The 25,932-nt window shown below is 45.2% G+C and overlaps 1 protein-coding gene across 3 annotated transcripts in view; it reads left to right on the forward strand.

Annotated features, from left to right (window-relative positions):
• Nucleotides 1-25,932, forward strand: part of LOC139277132 (contactin-4-like) — a 1,961,053-nt gene that overhangs the window by 1,440,577 nt on the left and 494,544 nt on the right. For all 3 annotated transcript variants that reach the window (XM_070895154.1, XM_070895156.1, XM_070895155.1), the window contains exon 13: nt 19,600-19,775. In XM_070895154.1, coding sequence (XP_070751255.1) covers nt 19,600-19,775 — 176 coding nt within the window. The remainder of the gene's footprint in view (nt 1-19,599; nt 19,776-25,932) is intronic.

Below are 25,932 nucleotides of genomic sequence, written 5' to 3' on the forward strand. Positions count from 1 at the left end.
CATTTAAAACTGAGATGAGGAGGAATTTCTTCTCTCAGAGGGTTGTAAATCTGTGGAATTCGCTGCCTCAGAGAGCTGTGGAAGCTGGGACATTGAATACATTTAAGACAGAGATAGACAGTTTCTTAAACGATAACGGGATAAGGGGTTATGGGGAGCGGGCGGGGAAGTGGAGCTGAGTCCATGATCGGATCAGCCATGATCGTATTAAATGGCGGAGCAGGCTCAAGGGGCCGTATGGCCTACTCCTGCTCCTATTTCTTATGTTCGAAGCAATAGTTCAAGAGAGAACAATTGCCAAATACTGCGGATGCTGGAATCCTGAACAAAAACAGAAAATGCCTGAAACACTCAGTGGAAAGAGAAATGTTAACTCTGTTTCTCTCTCCATGGATGCTGCCTGGCCTGTTAACGATTATCTGCACAAACATCCCATGGCAGCCCTGTCCTCTGCATACAGCATTTTGCAATAAACGATGGAATTTATTTGCTCTGATTTAAGAACAGCTTTGTCCTCATGATTACAGGACTGTGTGTACAAATAACAAGCTCTATTTTTTCTTTTAACTGATCATTTATCTCACTGCTGTTTGTGGGAGATTGCTTGCACAGAATGTCTGCCTTGTTTATCTCCCGATTAATAGTCATTTTGGTTCTAAATTAATTCATGTATAAAACCAACTTGACGCACTTTAATACGGTATAGTGCTGTGCAAGTGCCTTGCCTGTGTCTTCCATTGAAAATAGAAAAATGATAAACTCATAAAATGATATAGAATCTACAGAAACAGGCCATTCAGTCCAACTGGTCTATGCCAATATTTATACTCTACAAGAGGCTTCCCACACTCTATTCCTTTCTCCCTAACGTATGTATCAAACCACCCCTTAAAATCACTCTACATGGCAGCTAGTCCCACATTCTCACCACTCTGCATGTGAAGAAAACCCCCCTTAAGTATTTATTTCATCCGTTAGTGGCTGTCTTATATTTATGGCCTCTGGTTCTGGACTCACCCTTAAGTGCAAAAAGTCCAGTCTTCATCCAGCCTATCAAACCCTTTCATAACTTCAAATACATCTGGCACATCGCTTCTTAGTCTTTTCTTTTCCACACAAAAGAGCCCTGATATGCTCAACTCCCTGAAGTATTAATACAGCACTTCAAACGTGGCCTTCTTTCGACCTTTAAAAAAAATATATTTAATAACCAAGCTAACTTGAGTATGTAATCATTTCTCCCCACCCCCTAGAATATAATGCAACCATGTTTCAGGATTCCTCTTTGTGAGATATTCCTGCAGTTCCATTTCCCTACTGTACTGGGTTCAAAGTTAAATTAGGACCGGAAAACCATTGAAAATAAAAAAATATTTCTTGGAAGAGGGTTGAGGGTATGCATTAAATATTCTACTCGGGTTCAGTGTCACTGGCCACTCCTGTGAGGGGATGCCATGGTCCTTACAAACTCGAGGTAAAAGTAATATCACCGTGGAATCAAATACAGAGTCCTTGCTACTATTCTGGCCCACTGAATAATATCACACAACACTAAGTTGGGTGGCAGTGTGAGCTGTGAGGAGGATGCTGTGAGGCTGCAGAGCGACTTGGATAGGTTAGGTGAGTGGGCAAATGCATGGCAGATGAAGTATAATGTGGATAAATGTGAGGTTATCCACTTTGGTGGTAAAAACAGAGAGACAGACTATTATCTGAATGGTGACAGATTAGGAAAAGGGGAGGTGCAAAGAGACCTGGGTGTCATGGTACATCAGTCATTGAAGGTTGGCATGCAGGTGCAGCAGGCGGTTAAGAAAGCAAATGGCATGTTGGCCTTCATAGCAAGGGGATTTGAGTACAGGGGCAGGGAGGTGTTGCTACAGTTGTACAGGGCATTGGTGAGGCCACACCTGGAGTATTGTGTACAGTTTTGGTCTCCTAACCTGAGGAAGGACATTCTTGCTATTGAGGGAGTGCAGCGAAGGTTCACCAGACTGATTCCCGGGATGGCGGGACTGACCTATCAAGAAAGACTGGATCAACTGGGCTTGTATTCACTGGAGTTCAGAAGAATGAGAGGGGACCTCATAGAAACATTTAAAATTCTGACGGGGTTAGACAGGTTAGATGCAGGAAGAATGTTCCCAATGTTGGGGAAGTCCAGAACCAGAGGTCACAGTCTAAGGATAAGGGGTAAGCCATTTAGGACCGAGATGCGGAGGAACTTCTTCACCCAGAGAGTGGTGAACCTGTGGAATTCTCTACCACAGAAAGTTGTTGAGGCCAATTCACTAAATATATTCAAAAAGGGGTTAGATGAGGTCCTTACTACTAGGGGGATCAAGGGGTATGGCGAGAAAGCAGGAATGGGGTACTGAAGTTGAATGTTCAGCCATGAACTCATTGAATGGCGGTGCAGGCTAGAAGGGCCGAATGGCCTACTCCTGCACCTATTTTCTATGTTTCTATGTTTCTATGTTTCCTCATTGTCAGCAGGTGCATTAATGTACAATATACATTCATGATTTAGACGAAGGAATTGAGTGTAATATCTCCAAGTTTGCAGATGACACTAAGCTGGGTGGCAGTGCGAGCTGTGAGGAGGACGCTAAGAGGCTGCAGGGTGACTTGGACAGGTTAGGTGAGTGGGCAAATGCATGGCAGATGCAGTATAATGTGGATAAATGTGAAGTTATCCAATTTGGTGGCAAAAACAGGAAGGCAGAATATTATCTGAATGGTGACAGATTAGGAAAGGGGGAGGTGCAACGAGACCTGGGTGTCAAAGTCCATCAGTCATTGAAAGTTGGCATGCAGGTAGAGCAGGTGGTGAATGAAGGCAAATGGCATGTTGACCTTCATAGTGAGAGGATTTGATTATAGGAACAGGGAGGTCTTACTGCAGTTGGACAGGGCCTTGTTGAGGCCACACCTTGAATATTGTGTTCAGTTGCGGTCTCCTTATCTGAGGAAGGACATTCTTGCTATTGAGGGAGTGCAGCGAAGGTTCACCAGACTGATTCCTGGGATGGCAGGACTGACATATGAAGAAAGATTGGATCGACTAGGATTATATTCACTGGAACTTAGAAGAATGAGAGGGGATCTCATATAAAATTCTGACGGAATTGGACTGGTTAGATGCAGGAAGAATGTTCCCAATGTTGGGGAAGTCCAAAATCAGGGGGTCACAGTCTAAGGATAAGGGGTAAGCCATTTAGGACCGAGATGAGGGGAAACTTTCTCACTGAGAGAATTATGAACCTGTGGAATTCTCTACCACAGAAAGTTGTTGAGGCCAGTTCGTTAAATATATTCAAAAGGGAGTTAGATGTGACCCTTACGGCTAAAGGGATCAAGGGGCATGGAGAGAAAGCAGGAATGGGGTACTGAAGTTGCATGATCAGCCATGATCTTACTGAATGGTGGTGTAGGCTCGAAGAGCTAAATGGCCTACTCCTGCACCTATTTTCTATGTTTCTATGTATCCCTATATACTCTGTCAGACTGTGGCTCACGCTATATAACAACAGATAATTTTATTTAACAGGTAAATAAGCAGTATTCAGTACAGATGGTGGTTGCTCCAGTCTCTGCCAATTCTGCGAGTTTCTGACTTGCCTTCTCAGTAGCAGAATCTCTGCCTGTTCCTTACAAGGCAAATGGCATCTCATCATCATCATCATAGGCAGTACCTCGGAATTGAGGAAGACTTGCTTCCACTCTAAAAGTGAGTTCTCAGGTCCAATAGGTGGGGCAGAAAGTCGTTGAAGGAAGGGGTGGGTGGGAATTCTGGTTTGCCGCACACTCCTTCCGCTGTCTGCGCTTGGTTTCTGCATGCTCTCAGTGACGAGACTCGAAGTGTTTAACACCCTCCCGGATGCTCTTCCTCCACTTTTTTGGCTCAGGCCAACATACCCAGCATCGAAGCACTGACCACGCTTGACCAGCTCCATTGGGCGGGCCACATCGTCTGCATTCCCAACACGAGACACCCTAAGCAAGCGTTCTACTCGGAAATCCTACACGGCAAGCGAGTCCCAGGTGGACAGAGGAAACGTTTCAAGGACACCCTCAAAGCCTCCTTGATAAAATGCAACGTCCCCACTGGCACCTGGGAGTCCCTGGCCAAAGACCGCCCTAACTGGAGGAACGTTATCTGGGGTGTGGGAGAAAGCTGGGAAGGGGAACTCCTTCTGCTGGGAATTCCCACTTCACTGCCTCAGTCGGGATGTGATGCATCTCTGGAGATTTTTACGCTGAGTGACTTGAGGCATGCCAGTCTCCAGACGGAGAACAGTGGCCACCAGCAGTGAGCTCCAGGCTAATCAAACAGCCTTGGACCTTTGAAGAAATGGCTGATATTTCATAAGAAGGAAAAGAACAGATTGGTCTCTCAGACAACATAGGTGGAGGGGGGCTCGGGGGCACCAAAGCAATTAGTCTCGCTCCCTGGTGGGAAGGCGCTGGAGTTTATGGCCACACGAGGCCAGTGGGCATCAGAGATTTGCCCGTGGTGCTACTTGGGCCCATTTTCCCCGTGTAAATGAAGTGCCCTGTCATTGACCCTGCAAATTCCAGAGATGTCCGTGTTGGAGGATACTGGTGGGCATAATTCCAATAAATTTTAGTGCCCGTATATTGGGCTCAAATTTCCCAAAGCTTTTTTTTTGGCGTACTTGAAGAGTTACGCCCATTTTTTGGGGGCCCCAAGTACGCCAAAAAATTTTTTCTAAGTTTCCCCGTTGGATTTCTTCATTTTGCCGCAGCCTAACCTGTCCTTTAGTTTTAGGGGTGGAGCCTTGATCTGCGCCAAAAAGATCGGGTTGCCACGGTAACCAGGGACACAATGCGGGCTGAGGCTGGAAAGTGAAACATGCAGCCAGCTCCCAACACATTAAAACACATTGCATCAACTTAAAAACACATTAAAATATATTGCAGCATCTTCCCTCCAATTATTAAAGATCCCCCCCTCCCCCCTCCCGATGCCGGTACCGATCCCCGCCCCTATCCCAGGCCCAAGGGCCTCCTGGTCTGCTTCCCCTGCCCACCCCGGCCTCGAGCCCCTTGCTGGTGCTGGTCCCGTTCCCCCCTCACCCCCAGCCCCCCCGAGTGCCTTGCCAGTCCTGCCTCTAGCCCGGGCCGAGTGGCCTCCTCCCTCCTGGTCCCCGCACCTAACTGTACCCGAAAGGTTCCCCCCCCCCAACTCCTCTCCCCGCTCCCCCCAACCACCCTCCCCCCCCCCCCCACCTCCCTTCTCTCTCTCTTTTCCTCCCTCTCTCTTACCTTTCCTGCTGCCGCTGTGCACGCACCAGCCATGTGCGCCGATTTCTTTAACTCTACGGAAGGTTTGTCTGCAGAGGCCACATACACTGGTCTAAGCAGAACTGGAGTAACTCTCAGCTGGCCAAACTTCCCTAAATGGCCATAATTGGTTGGTTACACCCTCTTTGGCTGGAAAAAAAAAATCGTAACTAACTGAGTTACGCTGGTGCAAATTGATTGGGGAAACTGTGTTTTTTTTAACTTAGGCCAAAAAGAACAGCCTGCTCCAAAAAAAAATGGCGCAAATCACTGGGGAAAATTGAGCCCATAGAAAAGAGTTGTAATTCAAAAAAATCTGCTCAATATTAAACAACAGCCCCTGTCCTGTAATTTCAACATAAAATTGATCATGAAACATGGTCGCTCATTTATTACATGGTAAAATGCTGCCACAGACCCAGATCTAGTTCAGTCTCTATGTTGCTTTTAAATTCCCAATTGACTTCTGAGGTAAAGTCAGCCTTGACATTGGTGATATACTGAAACATGCATTAACCAACTATATCTTTCATAATTACATTAGACCAGCAGCCCATAGAGTGTGCGTATATATACATCGATAATTACAGTGAAGTTGAAATCCTCAGCATGTCTGTGCACAGTTTCGCGCTGACTACATTGAATAGAATACATTGGATAACCCTTGCCACTGGACCAAGACCTCGCTCTGTCGAGCCCGTGTGGTGGCTGGTGTGCAACGGCCACCACACGTTAAAAAAACCCACCCACAGGCATCTTCCACCCTTCAGGATGTAGTTCGGGATCTGGAATATGAGGTCCTTCATTGAAACACCTGTGAACTCATCCTTTTTTGGCGTGGAAGCAAGTCATCCTTGTTTCGAGGGACTGCCTATGATGATGATTGTTATATATGTAAACCTGTAATTACCATGTCTAACCACCAGAGGGCTTATCCCCTGGAGTCCCACGGGATCCCACAATCCCTTGGGAGCACCTATATATAAGTAGACCTTACCGGCTGGAGAGGCACTCTGAGAGCTGTAATAAACGACTACGGTCACACTTACTTTGAGCTTGCAGTATCTATCTTGACTCTTTATTCAAGACATAACAACTGGCGACCAGATACAGATGACGAACCCCACCACAACAATGCAGAGAACTGTGGGCATCCTGGAGAAATTTTCAGAGGGAGATGATTGGGAAACCTTCATGGAGCGAATTGACCAATACTTCGTGGCCAATGAGTTGGAAGGAGAAGGGAACGCTGCCAAACGAAGGGCGATCCTCCTCACCGTTTGTGGGGCATCAACGTATGGCCTCATGAAAAACCTGCTTGCTCCAGCAAAACCCACAGACAAGTCGTAAGATGAGTTGTGCACACAGGCCCGGGAGCATTTAAACCCGAAGGAAAGCGTTCTGATGGCGTGGTATCGGTTCTACATGTACAAGAGGTCTGAAGGCCAGGAAGTGGCGAGCTATGTCGCCGAGCTAAGGCAACTTGCAGGACATTGTGAATTTGAAGGACACTTGGAGCACATGCTCAGGGACTTCTTTGTACTTGGCATTGGCCATGAAGTAATACTTCACAAACTTTTGACTGCAGAGACCCCAACCTTGAGTAAAGCCATAGCGATAGCCCAGGTGTTTATCGCCACCAGTGACAATACCAAACACATTTCCCAGCACACTAGTGCTGCTGCATGTGCTGTGAACAAAGTAACGTTGTTTTCGAATCGAAATGTATATGTCAGGACTGCAGCTGCACTTCCATAGATGACTCAGAGTCCGCCATCAAGGGTGGTGAATACAAGGCAATTAACACCTTATTGGCGCTGCGGAGGTGATCATCGATTCCATTCATGCCGCTTCAAAGGATACGTTTGCAAGGGTTGTAGAACAATGGGACACGATCAACATGTGTGCAGGTGAGCTACAAACCCTGCTAATCCTGCAAACCACCATGTTGCAGAGGAGGACAGATCCACGGGGGATCACGACGAACCAGAGCCTCAGACCGAGGAGGCAGAGGTATATGGGGTGCACACATTTACCACAAAGTGTCCCCCAATAATGCTGTAGGTTAAATTAAATGGATTCCCGGTGTCCATGGAGCTGGACACGGGTGCAAGCCAGTCCATAATGAGTAAAAAGACTTTCGATAAGTTATGGTGTACCAAGGCCTCAAGGCCAGTCCTGACTCCCATTTGCACCAAACTTAGAATGTACACAAAGGAACTGATTCCTGTAATTGGCAGTGCTACCGTAAAGGTCACCTACAATGGAGCGGTGCACGATTTACCACTCTGGGTGGTACCAGGCGATGGCCCCACGCTGTTCGGCAGAAGCTGGCTGGGAAAGATACGCTGGAACTGGAACAACGTCTGAGCGCTTTTGTCCGTCGACGACACCTCATGCGTTCAGGTCCTAAGCAAGTTCCCCTCACTGTTCGAACTAGGCATCGGGAAGTTCCAAGGAGCAAAAGTGCAGATCCATTTGATTCCGGGGGCGCGACCCTTCCATCACAAGGCGAGAGCGGTACCTTACTAGAGGGTGGAGATTGAGCTGGACAGGCTGCAATGAGAGGGCATCATTTTGCCGATCGAATTCAACGAGTGGGCCAGTCCAGTCGTTCCAATCCTCAAGGTAGATGGCACCATCAGAATCTATTGTGATTACAAAGTAACTATCAATCGTTTCTTGCTGCAGGATCAATACCCACCACCAAAGGCAGACGACCTATTTGCGACGCTGGCGGGAGGGAAAACGTTCACAAAGCTGGAATTGACCATGGCCTACATGACGCAGGAGCTGGAGGAATCCTCGAAGGGCCTCACCTGCATCAACACGCACAAAGGTCTTTTCGTTTACAACAGATGCCCGTTTGGGATTCAGTCAGCCGCGGCGGTATTCCAGAGGAACTGGGAAAGCTTGCTGAAGTCGGTCCCGCACACTGTGGTCTTCCAGAACGACATCTTGGTTACAGGTCGGGACGCCGTCAAGCATCTGCAGAACCTGGAGGAGGTTCTTAGTCGGCTTAATCATGTGGGGCTCAGGCTAAAATGCTCGCAGTGCGTTTTCCTGGCGCCTGAAATGGAGTTCCTGGGGAGAAGAATCGACGTGGACAGCATCAGGCCCACCGATTCGAAGACAGAGGCAATCAAGAACGCACCGAGACCACAGAACGTGACGGAGCTGCGGTCGTTTCTAGGACTCCTGAACTATTTTGGTAACTTCTTTCCGAGACTTAGCACATTATTAGAACCTCTGCCCTCTTGACTGCGTAAGGGAGATGAATGAGTATGGGGTAAAAGCCAAGAAAATGCCTTTGAGCAATCTAGGAAGCTGTTATATTCAAACAAATTGCTTGTGTTGTATGATCCATGCTAATGTGATGTGTCGTCCTTTGGGGTCGGGTGTGTATTGAAACATAGAAACATAGAAACATAGAAAATAGGTGCAGGAGTAGGCCATTCGGCCCTTCTAGCCTGCACCGCCATTCAATGAGTTCATGGCTGAACATTCAACTTCAGTACCCCATTCCTGCTTTCTCGCCATACCCCTTGATCCCCCTAGTAGTAAGGACCTCATCTAACTCCTTTTTGAATATATTTAGTGAATTGGCCTCAACAACTTTCTGTGGTAGAGAATTCCACAGGTTCACCACTCTCTGGGTGAAGAAGTTCCTCCGCATCTCGGTCCTAAATGGCTTACCCCTTATCCTTAGACTGTGACCTCTGGTTCTGGACTTCCCCAACATTGGGAACATTCTTCCTGCATCTAACCTGTCTAACCCCGTCAGAATTTTAAATGTTTCTATGAGGTCCCCTCTCATTCTTCTGAACTCCAGTGAATACAAGCCCAGTTGATCCAGTCTTTCTTGATAGGTCAGTCCCGCCATCCCGGGAATCAGTCTGGTGAACCTTCGCTGCACTCCCTCAATAGCAAGAATGTCCTTCCTCAGGTTAGGAGACCAAAACTGTACACAATACTCCAGGTGTGGCCTCACCAATGCCCTGTACAACTGTAGCAACACCTCCCTGCCCCTGTACTCAAATCCCCTTGCTATGAAGGCCAACATGCCATTTGCTTTTTTAACCGCCTGCTGCACCTGCATGCCAACCTTCAATGACTGATGTACCATGACACCCAGGTCTCTTTGCACCTCCCCTTTTCCTAATCTGTCACCATTCAGATAATAGTCTGTCTCTCTGTTTTTACCACCAAAGTGGATAACCTCACATTTATCCACATTATACTTCATCTGCCATGCATTTGCCCACTCACCTAACCTATCCAAGTCGCTCTGCAGCCTCACAGCATCCTCCTCGCAGCTCACACTGCCACCCAACTTAGTGTCATCCGCAAATTTGGAGATACTACATTTAATCCCCTCATCTAAATCATTAATGTACAGTGTAAACAGCTGGGGCCCCAGCACAGAACCTTGCGGTACCCCACTAGTCACTGCCTGCCATTCTGAAAAGTACCCATTTACTCCTACTCTTTGCTTCCTGTCTGACAACCAGTTCTCAATCCATGTCAGTACACTACCCCCAATCCCATGTGCTCTAATTTTGCACATCAATCTGTTGTGTGGGACCTTGTCGAACGCCTTCTGAAAGTCCAAATATACCACATCAACTGGTTCTCCCTTATCCACTCTACTGGAAACATCCTCAAAAAATTCCAGAAGATTTGTCAAGCATGATTTCCCTTTCACAAATCCATGCTGACTTGGACCTATCATGTCACCTCTTTCCAAATGCACTGCTATGACATCCTTAATAATTGATTCCATCATTTTACCCACTACCGATGTCAGGCTGACCGGTCTATAATTCCCTGTTTTCTCTCTCCCTCCTTTTTTAAAAAGTGGGGTTACAAGCCAATGAATTTAGGAAATTGCAACCGGTTGCCTATGCATCCACAAGTCTGTCTCAGGCTGAGAGGGCCGACAGTATGATCGAAAAAGAAGCGTTAGCGTGTGTTTACAGAGTAAAGAAAATGCATCAATATTTGTTCGGGCTCAAATTTGAATTGGAAACCGACCATAAGCCGCTTATATCCCTCTTTTCTGAAAATAAGGGGATAAATACGAATGCATCGGCCCACATCCAGAGATGGGCGCTCACGTTGTCTGTACAACCACGCCATCCGCCACAGGCCAGGCACAGAAAACTGTGCCGATGCTCTCAGTAGGCTACCATTGCCCACCACCGGGGTGGAGATGGCACAGACTGCAGATTTAGTTATGGTAATAGAAGCATTCGAGAGTGAGCAATCACCTGTTGCCGCCCCACAGATTAGAACTTGGATGAGCCAGCTCAGTAAAAAACTGTGCGCTCCACGGGAGTTGGTCTGGTGACCCGTTCGAGATGCAGGAAGAGATAAAGCCGTACCAATGGCGCAAAGGTGAAATGTCTATACAGGCAGACTGCCTCCGATGGGGCAATCGGGTAATTGCGCCAAAAAAGGGCAGGGACACTTTCATTAGTGATCTCCACAGTACCCACCCAGGCATCGTAATGATGAAAGCGATAGCCAGATCCCACATGTGGTGGCCCGGTATCAATGCAGACTTAGAGTCCTGTGTGCACAAATGTATTACATGTTCCCAGTTAAGCAATGCACCCAGGGAGGTGCCACTAAGTTTATGGTCTTGGCCCACCAAAACGTGGTCTAGGGTTCATGTCAACTATGCAGGCCCATTCTTGGGTAAATGTTTTTAGTGGTTGTAGATGCGTACTCCAAATGGATTGAATGCGTGATAATGTCGGCAAGCACGTCCGCCGTCACCATTGAAAGCCTACGGGCCATGTTTGCCATACACGGCCTGCCTGATGTCCTCGTAAGTGACAATGGGCTGTGCTTTACCAGTGCCGAGTTCAAGGAATTCATGACCCGCAATGGGGTCAAACATGTCACATCTGCCCATTTAAACCAGCGTCCAACAGTCAGGCAGAATGAGCAGTTTAAACAATCAAGCAGAGCTGAAGGCTCACTGCAGACTCGCTTATCCTGAGTCCTGTTTAGTTACTGCACAAGACCCCACTCGCTCACCGGGGTCCCTCCCGCTGAACTGCTCGTGAAAAGGGCACTTAAGACAAGGCTCTCGTTAGTCCATCCTGATCTACACGAACAGGTAGCGAGCAGGCGGCTTCAACAGAATATATATCATGATCACGCAAATGTGTCACGCGAAATTGAAGTAAATGATCCTGTATTTGTGTTGAGCTATGGACAAGGTCTCAAGTGGATTGCTGGCACGGTTTTGGCCAAAGAGGGGAGCAGGGTGTCTTCACGAAGGAAGACACAAATAACCTTACGGATGTACTAGGGGACTATGGGTCTAGTAAGAAGGAGGAACTGAAGGATATCCTTATTAGGCGGGAAATTATGTTCAGGATATTGATGGGATTGAAGGCCGATAAATCCCCAGGGCCTGATAGTCTGCATCCCAGAGTACTTAAGGAAGTGGCCCTCGAAATAGTAGATGCATTGGTGATCATTTTCCAACAGTCTATCGACTCTGGATCAGTTCCTATGGACTGGAGGGTAGCTAATGTAACACTACTTTTTAAAAAAGGAGGGAGAGAGAAAATGGGGAATTATAGACCAGTTAGCCTGACATCAGTAGGGGGGAAAATGTTGGAATCAATTATTAAAGATGAAATAGCAGCGCATTTGGAAAGCAGTGACAGGATCGGTCCAAGTCAACATGGATTTATGAAAGGGGAAATCATGCTTGATGAACCTTCTGGAATTTTTTGAGGATGTAATTAGTAGAGTGGGCAAGGGAGAACCAGTGGATGTGGTGTATTTGGACTTTCAAAAAGCTTTTGACAAGGTCCCGCACAAGAGATTGGTGTGCAAAATTAAAGCACATGGCATTGGGGGTAATGTACTGATGTGGATAGAGAACTGGTTGGCAGACAGGAAGCAGAGAGTCGGGATAAATGGGTCCTTTTCAGAATGGCAGGCAGTGACTAGTGGAGTGCGCAGGGCTCAGTGCTGGGACCCCAGCTCTGTATAATATACATTAACGATTTAGATGAAGGAATTGAGTGTAATATCTGCAAGTTTGCAGATGACACTAAACTGAGTGGTGGCATGAGCTGTGAGGAGGACACTAAGAAGCTGCAGGATGACTTGAACAGGTTAGATGAGTGGGCAAATGCATGGCAGATGCAGTATAATGTGGATAAATGTGAGGTTATCCATTTTGGGGGGAAAAAAATGAAGGCAGAATATTATCTGAATGGCGGCAGATTAGGAAAAGGGGAGGTGCAACGAGACCTGGGTGTCAAAGTTCATCAGTCATTGAAAGTTGGCATGCAGGTACAGCAGGCGGTAAAGAAGGCAAATGGTATGTTGGCCTTCATAGCTAGGAGATTTGAGTATAGGAGCAGGGAGGTCTTACTGCAGTTGTACAGGGCCTTGGTGAGGCCTCACCTGGAATATTGTGTTTAGTTTTGGTCTCCTAATCTGAGGAAGGATGTTCTTGCTATTGAGGGAGTACAGCAAAGGTTCACCAGACTGATTCCAGGGATGGCTGGACTGACATATGAGGAGAGACTGGATCAACTGGGCCTTTATTCACTGGAGCTTAGAAGGATGAGAAGGGATCTCACAGAAACGTATAAGATTCTGATGGGACTGTACAGGTTAGATGCGGGAAGAATGTTCCCGATTTTGGGGAAGTCCAGAACCAGGGGACATAGAATTAGGATAAGGGTTAGGCCATTTAGGACTGAGATAAGGAGAAATTTCTTCACTCAGAGAGTTGTTAACCTGTGGAATTCCCTGCCACAGAGAGTTGTTGATGCCAGTTCGTTGGATATATTCAAGAGGGAGTTAAATATGGCCCTTACGGCTAAACGGATCAATGGGTATGGAGAGAAAGCAGGAAAGGGGTACTGAGAGACTGATCAGCCATGATCTTATTGAATGGTGGTGCAGGCTCGAAGGGTCGAATGGCCTACTCCTGCACCTATTGTCTATGTTTCTATGTTGTGGTCAAACTCGCAAATGGACCCACCTGCAGAAAACACTTGGACCAAACCACACTCAGATTTAAGGATGATCCAGAACAACCCACAATAGAATCTACCTTTTTCGACCCTGCAACACACACACAAGTGGCAACCGACCCAGCAGTTGACTATGAAGCAGAACCCATTACCCGCAGCAGCCCAGCAAGGCTCCCCACCCCCAGCAGCCCAGCAAGACCAGCTGCGCAGCAGCCCAGCGAAGGCCCAACAAACGACTCACCAACACCAGCATTTGCACCGAGATGATCAACCAGAGAAAGGAAGGCCCCAGATCGACTCACATTGTAAACAGTTACACTATTGACTTTGCGGGGGAGTGTTGTTTTTTATGTAAACCTGTAAATACCATGTCTAACCACCAGAGGGCTTATCCCCTGGAGTCCCAAGGGATCCCACAATCCCTTGGGAGCATCTGTATATAAGGAGGCCTCACAGGCTGGAGAGGCACTCTGAGATCTGCAATAAAGGACTGCGGTCACACTTACTTTGAGCTTGCAGTATCTAGTCTGACTCTTTATTCAAGTCATAACAATGATGATGAATAGAATGACATCTAACTAGAATGGCGTTAAGAAATACTGCTAAGGAATATGCATTTGAAGTGAGCCTTTTCCATCCCAGACAGTAATGCAGAATCCTCTAGCTTGTGAAACCACCCCATGTGTGTATAATGCCAGCAAAAATGAACCAATAGATGATGATCTAACACAGACAAGAATGCTGCGTTTTTGGCACAAAAATTAACTTCTTTTTGTAAATCCCAGAGCCTATATTGATTGAAATGCTACAATAATTTTCATAAAAGTGTTGGAAGAACCATGTTTTACTGTGTCAGTGCAAATTGAAAGCTGCATTGTACAACATCATTCTGTCCATGTGGGGATTATGATTTGTCTCGGTTATTAGAGCTCTTTAATAGCATGATTTGCTGAGTATCAAGTGAAGCAAACTCATCAATAGTTCAATCAAACCATTAATTGATTAAATATAAGCAGACATCAAAACTGAATGCTTAAATAGACTGCTGATTAGATATTTAGGAACTGCTCTGAACATATCTGTGGAAAATATAAAATCTGAAGACTTCAAAAAACACTTGTTACTCCTTTTTGAAAAATAAGTGTTTTTTTAAATACTTTCTTCTTTGGAATCTGTGCACAGACTGCAAATCATTCTGACTCTAGTGACAGTTTTGTTCCTTAATTTTCTGATTAATTTTGTGACTTGCTCCACAGCACAGAACATTGCAGATTTAATAATATTTGATTACCAAGATTGGTTTCCTCCAGAAATCCTACACTCCGTTGCCCTCAATTGGTTTCAGCACTAAACACTCTTCATATTGTTAAACTCAGATTATTGAATTCCTCTCATGTCAGTTTTTCAATCACTTCTCAGAAACAGCCTAATGGTGCCCTCTGGGAGAATGCAAATTAGTTTAGGGAGGATGTGTATTAAAAGCTGTATCAGGGTCAAAATAATCATTTCTGTATGTGATAAGTGTGAAAGATCCATCATTTAATAACATTTATGGTTAACTCCCCCACTGATTTTGTGGGTAATTGCATCGCATGGCATAGAACTAAGATATACAGAATGAGGAGTTTCTGGTTCAATTGTTCCTCTGGGATGAGTTAACTGATCTCTACTGGAACAACAGTGTAGCTAATATAATTGGCATCAATGGCCCTGGGCAAGTCAGGGGAAAAATCAACCAGGGTTCATGCTCCACAACTCAATGATCCCTGCCAGAAAATGCACGCAAATGGTTGTCATGCAAGAACAGAATTGGGTTCATGTGTGATGTTCCCCACAGCTAAATATCTAGACTTGCACATGAAGAATAGAGTAACATTTTTGGTCCTTCGAAAAAAGGGAGTCAAAAATTAAAATGATTGAAACACACAGGGGTCACTCAGCATCTTCAAATAAAAAGCAGAATGGCAGGCAGTGACCAGTGGGGTGCCGTAGGGCTCAGTGCTGGGACCCCAGCTATTTACAATATACATCAATGATTTAGACGAAGGAATTTAATGTACTATCTCCAAGTTTAGAGATGACACTAAGCTGGGTGGCAGGGTGAGCTGTGAGGAGGATGCTAAGAGGCTGCAGGGTGACTTGGATAGGTAAGGTGAGTGGGTAAATGCATGGCAGGTGCAGTATAATGTAGATAAATGTGAGGTTATCCACTTCGGTGGCAAAAACAGGAAGGCAGATTATTATCTGAATGGTGACAGATTAGGAAAAGGGCAGGTGCAATGAGACCTGGGTGTCAAGATACATCAATCATTGAAAGTTGGCATGCAGGTACAGCAGACGGTGAAGAAGGCAAATGGCATGTTAACCTTCATAGCGAGAGGAATTGAGTATAGGAGCAGGGACGTCTTACTGCAGTTGTATAGGGCCTTACTGAGGCCACACCTTGAATATTGTGTACAGTTTTGGTCTCCTAATCTGAGGAAGGACGTTCTTGTTATTGAGGGAGTGCAGTGAAGGTTCACCAGACTGATTCCCGGGATGGCCGGACTGACATATGAAGAAAGACTGGCTCGACTAGGCTTATATTCATTGGAATTTTGAAGAGTGAGAGGGGATCTCACAGAAATATATAAAATTCTGATGGGATTGGACAGGTTAAATGCAGGAAGAATGTTCCTGATGTTGGGGAAGTCCAGAACCAGGGGTCACAGTCTAAGGATAAGGGGTAAGCCATTTAGGACCGAGATGAGGAGAAACTTCTGCACTCAGAGAATTGTGAACATGTGGAATTCTCTACGACAGAAAGTTGTTGAGGCCAGTTCATTCGATATATTCAAAAGGGAGTTAGATGTGGCCCTTACGGCTAAAGGGATCAAGGGATATGGAGAGAAAGCAGGAATGGGGTACTGAAGTTGCATGTTCAGCCATGATCATATTGAATGGTGGTGCAGGCTCGCAGGGCCGATTGGCCTACTCCTGCACCTATTTTCTATATTTCTATGTAAAAGAGGCAAGTTAATGTTGCAAGTGCGGAACCTTTATCCCGACTCAAAACTAAACAATAAGCAAGCATTTCAGTAGGTCGGAAAGAATGGGAGAAAATAGCAGGTGTAGAGGAAATAAACAACCTGACACTCCAATCAAGGAGAAGCAGTTAATGAGATAAATAACCGACAAGTTGTTAGATGATATCTCCGTGAGGCAGTTGAAGCCATTGTCATGTTTTTGGAAAGTTTTGATCATTTTTGTACAGGAAAGGATTGAGAAAAAGAGTTACATTTAAATGTTCAGTTTTTAAAAGCAAACTGTATTGACAAGTTTTTTTTTAGTATAGTGAAATGATAGATGGTTCAAATGCTAATAGGCTCGACTTTAAAATTGTTCCCCAAACTGTGTAAGAAAAAAACAAGCAATTCATTCGCTTGTGTCACTAATCGGTAAAATGTGAAGTTTCTGATCCGAAGTGATCAGTAGCAGTTGTCTGTCACACTTTCCCTTCTGTCTGTTATCTCAAATCTTTCCTGTACAAAAATGATCACAACATTCCAAACATGACAATGGCTTTAATTGCCTCACGGAGATATCATCTCACAATTTATTGGTTATTCAACTCATTAACTGCTTCTCTTTGATTAGGACCGAGATGAGGAGAAACTTCTTCACACAGAGTGTTGTTAACCTGTGGAATTCCCTGCCGCAGAGAGTTGTTGAGGCCAGTTCACTGGATATATTCAAGAGGGAGTTAGATATGGCCCTTACGGCTAAAAGGATCAAGGGGTATGGAGAGAAAGCAGGAAAGGGGTACTGAGGTGAATGATCATCCATGATCTTATTGAATGGTGATGCAGGCTCGAAGGGCCGAATGGCCTACTCCTGCACCTATTTTCTATGTTTCTATGTGGAGCATCTGTCCCTAAGTGGAGGAAGTGCATCCGGGAGGGCGCTGAGCACCTCGAGTCTCGTTGCTGAGAACATGCAGAAATCAAGCGCAGGCAGCGGAAAGAGCATGTGGCAAACCAGTCCCACCCTCCCCTTCCCTCAATGACTCTCTATCCCACCTGTGATAGAGACTGTGGTTCTCGTATTGGACTGTTCAGCCACCAAAGAACTCATGTTTAGCGTGGAAGCAAGTCTTCCTCGATTTCGAGGAACTGCCTATGATGATGATCTATCTGTTAACAGAGGGAGATAAAAACAGGGGCAAAGCAGTCAGTCAGGTTTTAAAATCTAAATCTATGAAAGCATTGGCCAGTTCAGAATTTTAGCATGCAGAAGGCTAGTTCGTAGAAGTAAGATAACTCACTAATGTGAGATGGTTAGTTTATTTATTGTTTTGTATTATTACGTGAAGACATGTTGCACTGATTGCATTCAGTGAATCTGATCATTATTGTTGTCCCTTATGATCACTTGCTGTGAAACAAGGCAGCTTAATGATTCATACCTAGCTTTGTGTTGTCAGTCCACATAGGGGCACATGTGAAAAACACAAATATCTGGTTCAGATCACAATGGAAAACTCTAGTTACGCTTGTGCTAAGGACAAGGGATATGTTGTTATTATTACAGAACGAGGTGCTGAAAAGTGAGCTGGAAATGGGTGGACAGGGACAAAGTTCCTGTTGATTAAGTAGAGGGGAGGAAATGGGACATTTCAAAAGATCTGGTGCAGAAAGCGGAATCATCAGAACAGATGACTGCACGAGAGACTGCAAGAAAGGAATAGTCTTTACAGGAACCATGTTGGGAAGAAGCATGGTCCAGGCTGTTGTGCTAGTCAGCAGTCTGATGACACCTAAAGTTGCTGGAGAAATATCACCAACGATGTCTCCGCAAGATCCTACAAATCCCCTGGGAGGACAGACGCACCAACATTAGCGTCCTCGACCAGGCCAACATCCCCAGCATTGAAGCACTGACCACACTCGATTAGCTCTGCTGGGCAAGCCCCATAGCCTGCATGCCAGACACGAGACTCCCAAAGCAAGTGCTCTACTCGGAGCTCATTCACGGCAAACGAGCCAAAGGTGGCCAGTGGAAATGCTACAAGGACACCCTCAAAGCCTTCCTGATGAAGTACAACACCCTCACTGACACCTGGAGTCCCTGGCCAAAGACCGCCCTAAGTGAAGGAAGTGCATCCGGGAGGGCGCTGAGCACCTCGAGTCTCATCGCCGAGAGCATGCAGAAACCAAGCGCAGGCAGCGGAAGGAGCGTGCGGCAAACCAGTCCCACCCTCCCTTTCCCTCAACGACTATCTGTCCTACCTATGACAGAGTCTGTGGCTCTTGTATTGGACTGTTCAGCCACCTAAGAACTCACTCCAGGAGTGGAAGCAAGTCTTCCTCGATTCCGAGGGACTGCCTATGATGTTGATGATGATGATGATAGATGTCACTGTAAAACCTATTGTCAGACATGGATAAAAAGTAGTTCAGGAAGGAAAGGGAAGAAGCAAATTGGAAGTATAGTTAATGAAATTCTCAAGATCAGCTGCACCACCGTCATCAACATAAAGGAGGAAGATATAGAGAGGGGGCTTGTGTTGGATTGGGACATATCATGCAGAATACAGGCATATTTGTGACCCATGTTGATTCTCGCAGTGACACAAACCTGGAAGAGGTTAATAGAGTCAGGAGAGAAGTTGTTCAAGTTCAGCCAGGTGGAGGAGGGTGATGGCAAATGGGAACTGGTCAAGTCACTGTTTAATGATGTGGAGTCCCAGAGATTTTTTTGATGAAGGGATACAGGTGTAGAGGGGCATTGTGTCCATGGTGGAAAGTAAAGAATTGGAGCCAGAGAATCTGAAATGGTTCAAGTGGGAAAGTGAATCAGGAGCTGTCGCAGGATAGAAACTGGACAGGGAGGGAAAGAAAATAATCAAGATTGGAGAAAATTACTTTAACAGGAGTAATTGTTCAGACCAGAGGGTTACAGAGTGCTCAGAACAGCCCTGCCTGTGTACCTTAGGCAATATGGGGAGAAGGAAGTTCTTCTGAAGAGCTGAGAGCACTACCGGTCTGCAACATGATGGTGTTCAGTAATAGGTTTGTCCTTCAGAGGAATTGTCGTTCAATAGTTGGCATTTAGCCTCAGCCAGGAAGAGGGCCTTCAGTCATACAGCAACAGTTACCCCTTTGTCAGCAGGTCCGTTATGACTGACTGGACTTGCTTTGTTCTGCAAAAATGTCCTTTGTTTGTGCAATCTAATAAAAGTTGGCAAATTGTGGGATTGATTTTTATGGATAATTTTTTTTTTTATAAATCTCAACAGACCCAACAAGAATTACTATACCACCAACAGACATGGATGTCACAGTGGGTGAAAGTACGATCTTACCATGCCAAGTCGCCCATGATCCTTCGCTGAACGTTGAATTCTCGTGGTCTTTTAATGGTCAAATTATAGACTTCAGAAGAGATAGAGATCATTTTGAAAAGGTCGGAGGGGTAAGTGGTTCACGGAGCTTTACAATCTAATTTTGTGATATGGTGGTGGTTTTATTACATTATGGACATGTGCAGAATTAGGTTCCAGTTGTGAATCAATTTAAGCCGTCCTGGAGAACAGTTGTACTTGGATAATACTATTAACAACTGATGAAAACTGTGTGCCAAAAATAGCCATTCATAACACAAAAAGAAGTAAACAAGTGACTTCGTGAGTTAGTGTGTTACTGACCTGTACAGACCAAATGTCGGAATTGGTGCCTGGTCTGTATACGTTGGCTGATCTCGGGTGAGGTGGCAGTAGAAATGCCTGAGCACCCTTTGCTGGGGAGGGATAGAATTAGCCGGGGATCCCCCTCATCACAGTGCAATGAGCTGTGAGATTTTTGGATTGAGTTTGACTGTGACGCTCTTCCACAGCCACGCTAATCTAGTCATCTAACAGTCACTGCCAAGGTTCATAAATGAAAAACAGCCACTTAGGTAACTTCAGTGCGGTACTGCAGGGTGTTTAGCACTGACAGAACTATGTCTACGGTGGAGAGAGAGGGAGCGAAATTGCCCTGTGGCCCAGATTGGGGGCGGTGAACGGCTGGTGCCCGGCAGAAGTCCCGCTCCGGCTGCCGAATTGGGCTTAGCGCCCCTCGAAGGAAGTGCAGCGCAATCTCGCCTGCTCCGCTTCCTTTTGGGGCGGTTCCCGGGGCGGGGAGTGAAACGCCACGCGGATGTGCTTCAATATCCCTCCCCTTTGCGCACTCCGCACTCTGCAAGGCCTCTGATGGCCTGCACTAGGCCACCAGAGCAGCGTCGGACCAGGCCTGAAGCCCGCCACCCAAAACGGAGTGCCGAGAGTCGGCAAACCAGTACAGGTGGCGGCACGTGGTGCTTGCGCCCTCCCCTTTAAGTACGGCCCCGAGAGCAGATGTCGGACAGCTTCGCGGGCAGTTTCCCCCGCGGTGCGGTAAGGGGTCGGCACGAGGCGGTAGCGCCGTTTACCTCCCTGCTCCCCGGGAAAAACTATCTTCCCTATCTTCCGCTCCATTAGTGCCCCCCGGACACTCTAACGGCCTCTATAAAAGGGGCTATCTCACCCCCAGAGAGCCATTTAGGAGTGACGAATGAAAATTTGGAAGTGAAAGCAAATGCAAAAATTTCCCGCTTGTATTTTGTAAAGTATGATTTCTGTTGATGGCTAAAGCATTTTATTGCAACCTTCTTGCCTGCTGTCTAGTTAATGTTAAAACAGCTGCAGAGAAACTGAGTAACCTGTTGGCAAAGAAGGTAACACAGCGGGAGGGATGTTCATTTATGGCACAAAGTGCATTAAGGTTCTTTTGTAGCTGCTAACACATCTTAATGGTGCCGGCAGTTGTAGAATTCATTGCAGGTAGAAGCTTATTCTGGTTGGCAAACACTTACCCCTTCAAAAGAAGCACAGTGTAATTGTATCTGATGATTGCAGTGCTGATCAGTCAAATTAGTCAACCTTCTGCCTCCTAACTTTGCTTTCCTTCCAAAATTACAATAATTGAGACAAACAAGATCATGCTTGAATTAGCTTATTAAATATCACAGTAACGTTAGCTGATTAAATTTTGAGTCAGATTGTATAACTTGCATACATGATTATCACTGGGCGAAAGGGCGCTTATTGAATTGCATTGAGATTCCTGGATTGTGGAAGCCTTTCTTGTAGGTAGTTATCAATTTCTTTTGATGGGAAAGAATTTAATTAATTTGGATTTTGTAATAAAATCATTTGAATTGTAACCTTGTAACAGCAATACATGTCAATGTCTATAATAGAGGAAAGAACTATAATATTCTCAATTACCTGTTTGCATCTCTGTTGATCTATTACGAATAAGTTGTAAAGATTTTGAAGGCGTTTTGCAGCTGTCAATTGTAAGTTCTCTGCTTTAAAAAAAAATCAATTTCCCTTTTCCTCGGTGTACATTCTTGAGTGGGTGTGTGACCATACCTCACACTGCGTTTAGGTGGTTGCAATGATGTTCTTTGTCCAGGTATCACAAGGAAGGCTTGTTCTCGGTCAAACAGAATGTCTTGTTCCCACAACCATTCCTCATTCTTGCTTTTAAAAATAGAGGAATGTAAATACTTTGTGTAAACATGATTATTAAGTGTGAGTCTCATCGCCGAGAGCATGCAGAAACCAAGCGCAGGCAGTGGAAGGAGTGTGGGGCAAACCTGTCCCACCCACCCTTTCCCTCAACGACTGTCTGTCCCATCTGTGACAGGGACTGTGGTTCTCGTATTGGACTGTTCAGCCACCTAAGGACTTAATTTAAGAGTGGAAGCGAGTCTTCCTCGATTCCGAGGGACAGCCTATGAAGATGATTAAGTTTGAGTGATTTATTTGCTATTAATTAACAATGCCATCCCAATACAGGTGATCCACAAAATCATCTTTGAATTAAGCTAATTTGGATATATTCAGAAGTTTCTCAGATCATTGTTACATAGCTACTGAACAATAGACCAGAATTTGCAGTCAGTAGCAAAGCAAAAGTGTTCGCTGCTGGCACCAAGATACACTCCCCACAGGGATCTCACAGTTAACGTGTCGAGAACTTGGGGTTTTCTGACCTCCAATTCAATTCAACAGACTGTCGTGTGAACTGCTATGATGTCAACAGGCAGTCTAAGCAACCAATCAAAAGGCAGAACTCTCACAGACAGCAAACAAGGAAGTGAGTAAGCTCTTAAAATTCTAACTTTTTAAAATAGTTAAAGAAAGCAAAGGAAAGATTGGGACTCTGACATGGGGAAAGGGCAAACCTGAAATAAAGATGGATCCATTTAAAAAAAAATACATTTTATTATGATTATTTTAATTAAAATTGACAAATTTTACATTGCACAAAATTAAAGTCAGTTTTCCAGGCTCTTAACATTTGTTGAGCAGTCAATATGCTGTTAAAACCCCAGTTATGCCGTATCCCTTTGGATTGAACGTTTAGTGGGGAATTTAACAGCCTACTTACTGCAGAAGAGCTAAAGTTTTTGTAAGTTTCAATGATTTGCAGATTTGACAGATTGCCGACGCTGTGGGGGTGTGGCGGGCGGTTTCGGTGGGTACAGCGCAGCCTGTTTCGGAGCTGTCATTGACAGACCGCAACCTCGGGAATTCTGCATGCGCTTGCACATGCATCCAATCCAGAAGTTGCGGTCAGTTTCAAAGGTGGAATGATGGCGAATGCTGCTAGTTCACTGTCATTCCGACTGCAAATTCCGGGCCCATTTCAGTGATAAAAGCAACCACGTTTAGACTTAATTTACCCACATGACTACAAGAGTAATTCATTGTCTGTGAAGCATTTTGGGTCAGTCTGAGGATGTGAAAGGCACTATATAAATGCAGCTTAATTTTTCTTCTTGAATCCCAAAAGGAGATGAGGATATTTTATCAGTGATGCAACACTTGTGCATAAAGTCAAAGATCAAAGATAAAGATAAATGCTCAGTATTGTGTTGTGCCAAACTAATCTGCTTAAAAAACCCAGATATAGACTCACCTGCAATATTTCACTGACAATGGTCCAGATTTTTCTGTCAGGGAGTTCGACAGAAACACGTCATTTTCGCGAAGCTAAAGGCAGATCTGGGAATGTGTAATGAGACAGGATTAATTAATGATCTCACAGTAAAGGATCCGCCAGGGAAGAGTGATCATAACATGTAGAATTTCACATTCAGTTTGATGGTGAGAAACTTGGGTCTGAAACCAGTGTCTTGAACCAAAAAAAAAGACAATTGCAAAGGTATGAAGATAGAATTTGCGAAAGTGGACTCGGAAAAAAGATTAAAAAGTAAGACAGTGGATAAGCAGTGTCAGACATTTAGTGAGATATTTCATAATTCTTAACTAAAGTATATTCCATTGAGAAAGAAAGACTCTACAAGAAGGATTAACCATCCGTGGCTAAGTAAGGAAGTTAAGGATGGTATCAAATTGAAAAAAAAGGCATACACTGTTGCGTAGATGAGTGGTAGTCCAGAAGATTAGGAACATTTTAGAAACCAGCAAAGGATGACTCAAAAAAAATAATAGAGGGAGAAAATAGATTATGAGAGTAAACTAGCAAGAGATATAAAAACAGATAGTAAGAGCTTCTACAAGTACATAAAAAGGAAGAGAGTAGCTAAAGTAAATATTGGTGCCTTAGAGGATGAGACCGGGGTTATTAATAATGGGAAAACATAGAAACATAGAAAATAGGTGCAGGAGTAGGCCATTCGGCCCTTCTTGCCTGCACCACCATTCAATGAGTTCATGGCTGAACATGCAACTTCATTACCCCATTCCTGCTTTCTCGCCATACCCCTTGATCCCCCGAGTAGTAAGGACTTCATCGAACTCCCTTTTGAATATATTTAGTGAATTGGCCTCAACAACTTTCTGTGGTAGAGAATTCCACAGGTTCACCACTCTCTGGGTGAAGAAGTTTCTCCTCATCTCGGTCCTAAATGGCTTACCCTTTATTCTTAGACTGTGACCCCTGGCTCTGGACTTCCCCAACATTGGGAACATTCTTCCTGCATCTAACCTGTCTAAACCCGGCAGAATTTTAAACGTTTCTATGAGGTCCCCTCTCATTCTTCTGAACTCCAGTGAATACAAGCCCAGTTGATCCAGTCTTTCTTGATAGGTCAGTCCCACCATCCCGGGAATCAGTCTGGTGAACCTTCGCTGCACTCCCTCAATAGCAAGAATGTCCTTCCTCAGGTTAGGAGACCAAAACTGTTCACAATACTCCAGGTGTGGCCTCACCAAGGCCCTGTAGAACTGTAGCAACACCTCCCTGCCCCTGTACTCAAATCCCCTCGCTATGAAGGCCAACATGCCATTTGCTTTCTTAACCGCCTGCTGTACCTGCATGCCAACCTTCAATGACTGATGTACCATGACACCCAGGTCTCGTTGCACCTCCCCTTTTCCTAATCTGTCACCATTCAGATAATAGTCTGTCTCTCTGTTTTTACCACCAAAGTGGATAACCTCACATTTATCCACATTATACTTCATCTGCCATGCATTTGCCCACTCACCTAACCTATCCAAGTCACTCTGCAGCCTCATAGCATCCTCCTCGCAGCTCACACTGCCACCCAACTTAGTGTCATCCGCAAATTTGGAGATACTACATTTAATCCCCTCATCTAAATCATTAATGTACAGTGTAAACAGCAGGGGCCCCAGCACAGAACCTTGCGGTACCCCACTAGTCACTGCCTGCCATTCTGAAAAGTATCCATTTACTCCTACTCTTTGCTTCCTGTCTGACAACCAGTTCTCAATCCACGTCAGCACACTACCCCCAATCCCATGTGCTTTAACTTTGCACATTAATCTCTTGTGTGGGACCTTGTCGAAAGCCTTCTGAAAGTCCAAATATACCACATCAGCTGGTTCTCCCTTGTCCACTCTACTGGAAACATCCTCAAAAAATTCCAGAAGATTTGTCAAGCATGATTTCCCTTTCACAAATCCATGCTGACTTGGACCTATCATGTCACCTCTTTCCAAATGCACTGCTATGATATCCTTAATAATTGATTCCATCATTTTACCCACTACCGATGTCAGGCTGACCGGTCTATAATTCCCTGTTTTCTCTCTCCCTCCTTTTTTAAAAAGTGGGGTTACATTGGCTACCCTCCACTCCATAGGAACTGATCCAGAGTCAATGGAATGTTGGAAAATGACTGTCAATGCATCCGCTATTTCCAAGGCCACCTCCTTAAGTACTCTGGGATGCAGTCCATCAGGCCCTGGGGATTTATCGCCCTTCAATCCCATCAATTTCTCCAACACAAATTCCCGACTAATAGGGATTTCCCTCAGTTCCTCCTCCTTAATATGCCCTCTGACCCTTCTGAAATCCGGAAGGTTGTTTGTGTCCTCCTTCGTGAATACCGAACCAAAGTACTTGCTCAATTGGTCCGCCATTTCTTTGTTCCCCGTTATGACTTCCCCTGATTCTGACTGCAGGGGACCTACGTTTGTCTTTACTAACCTTTTTCTCTTTACATATCTATAGAAACTTTTGCAATCCGTCTTAATGTTCCCTGCAAGCTTCTTCTCGTACTCCATTTTCCCTGCCCTAATCAAACCCTTTGTCCTCCTTTGCTGAGT

This window comes from Pristiophorus japonicus, chromosome 12, assembly GCF_044704955.1.
Source record: "Pristiophorus japonicus isolate sPriJap1 chromosome 12, sPriJap1.hap1, whole genome shotgun sequence".
In the NCBI taxonomy this organism is placed as follows: Eukaryota; Metazoa; Chordata; class Chondrichthyes; family Pristiophoridae; genus Pristiophorus; species Pristiophorus japonicus.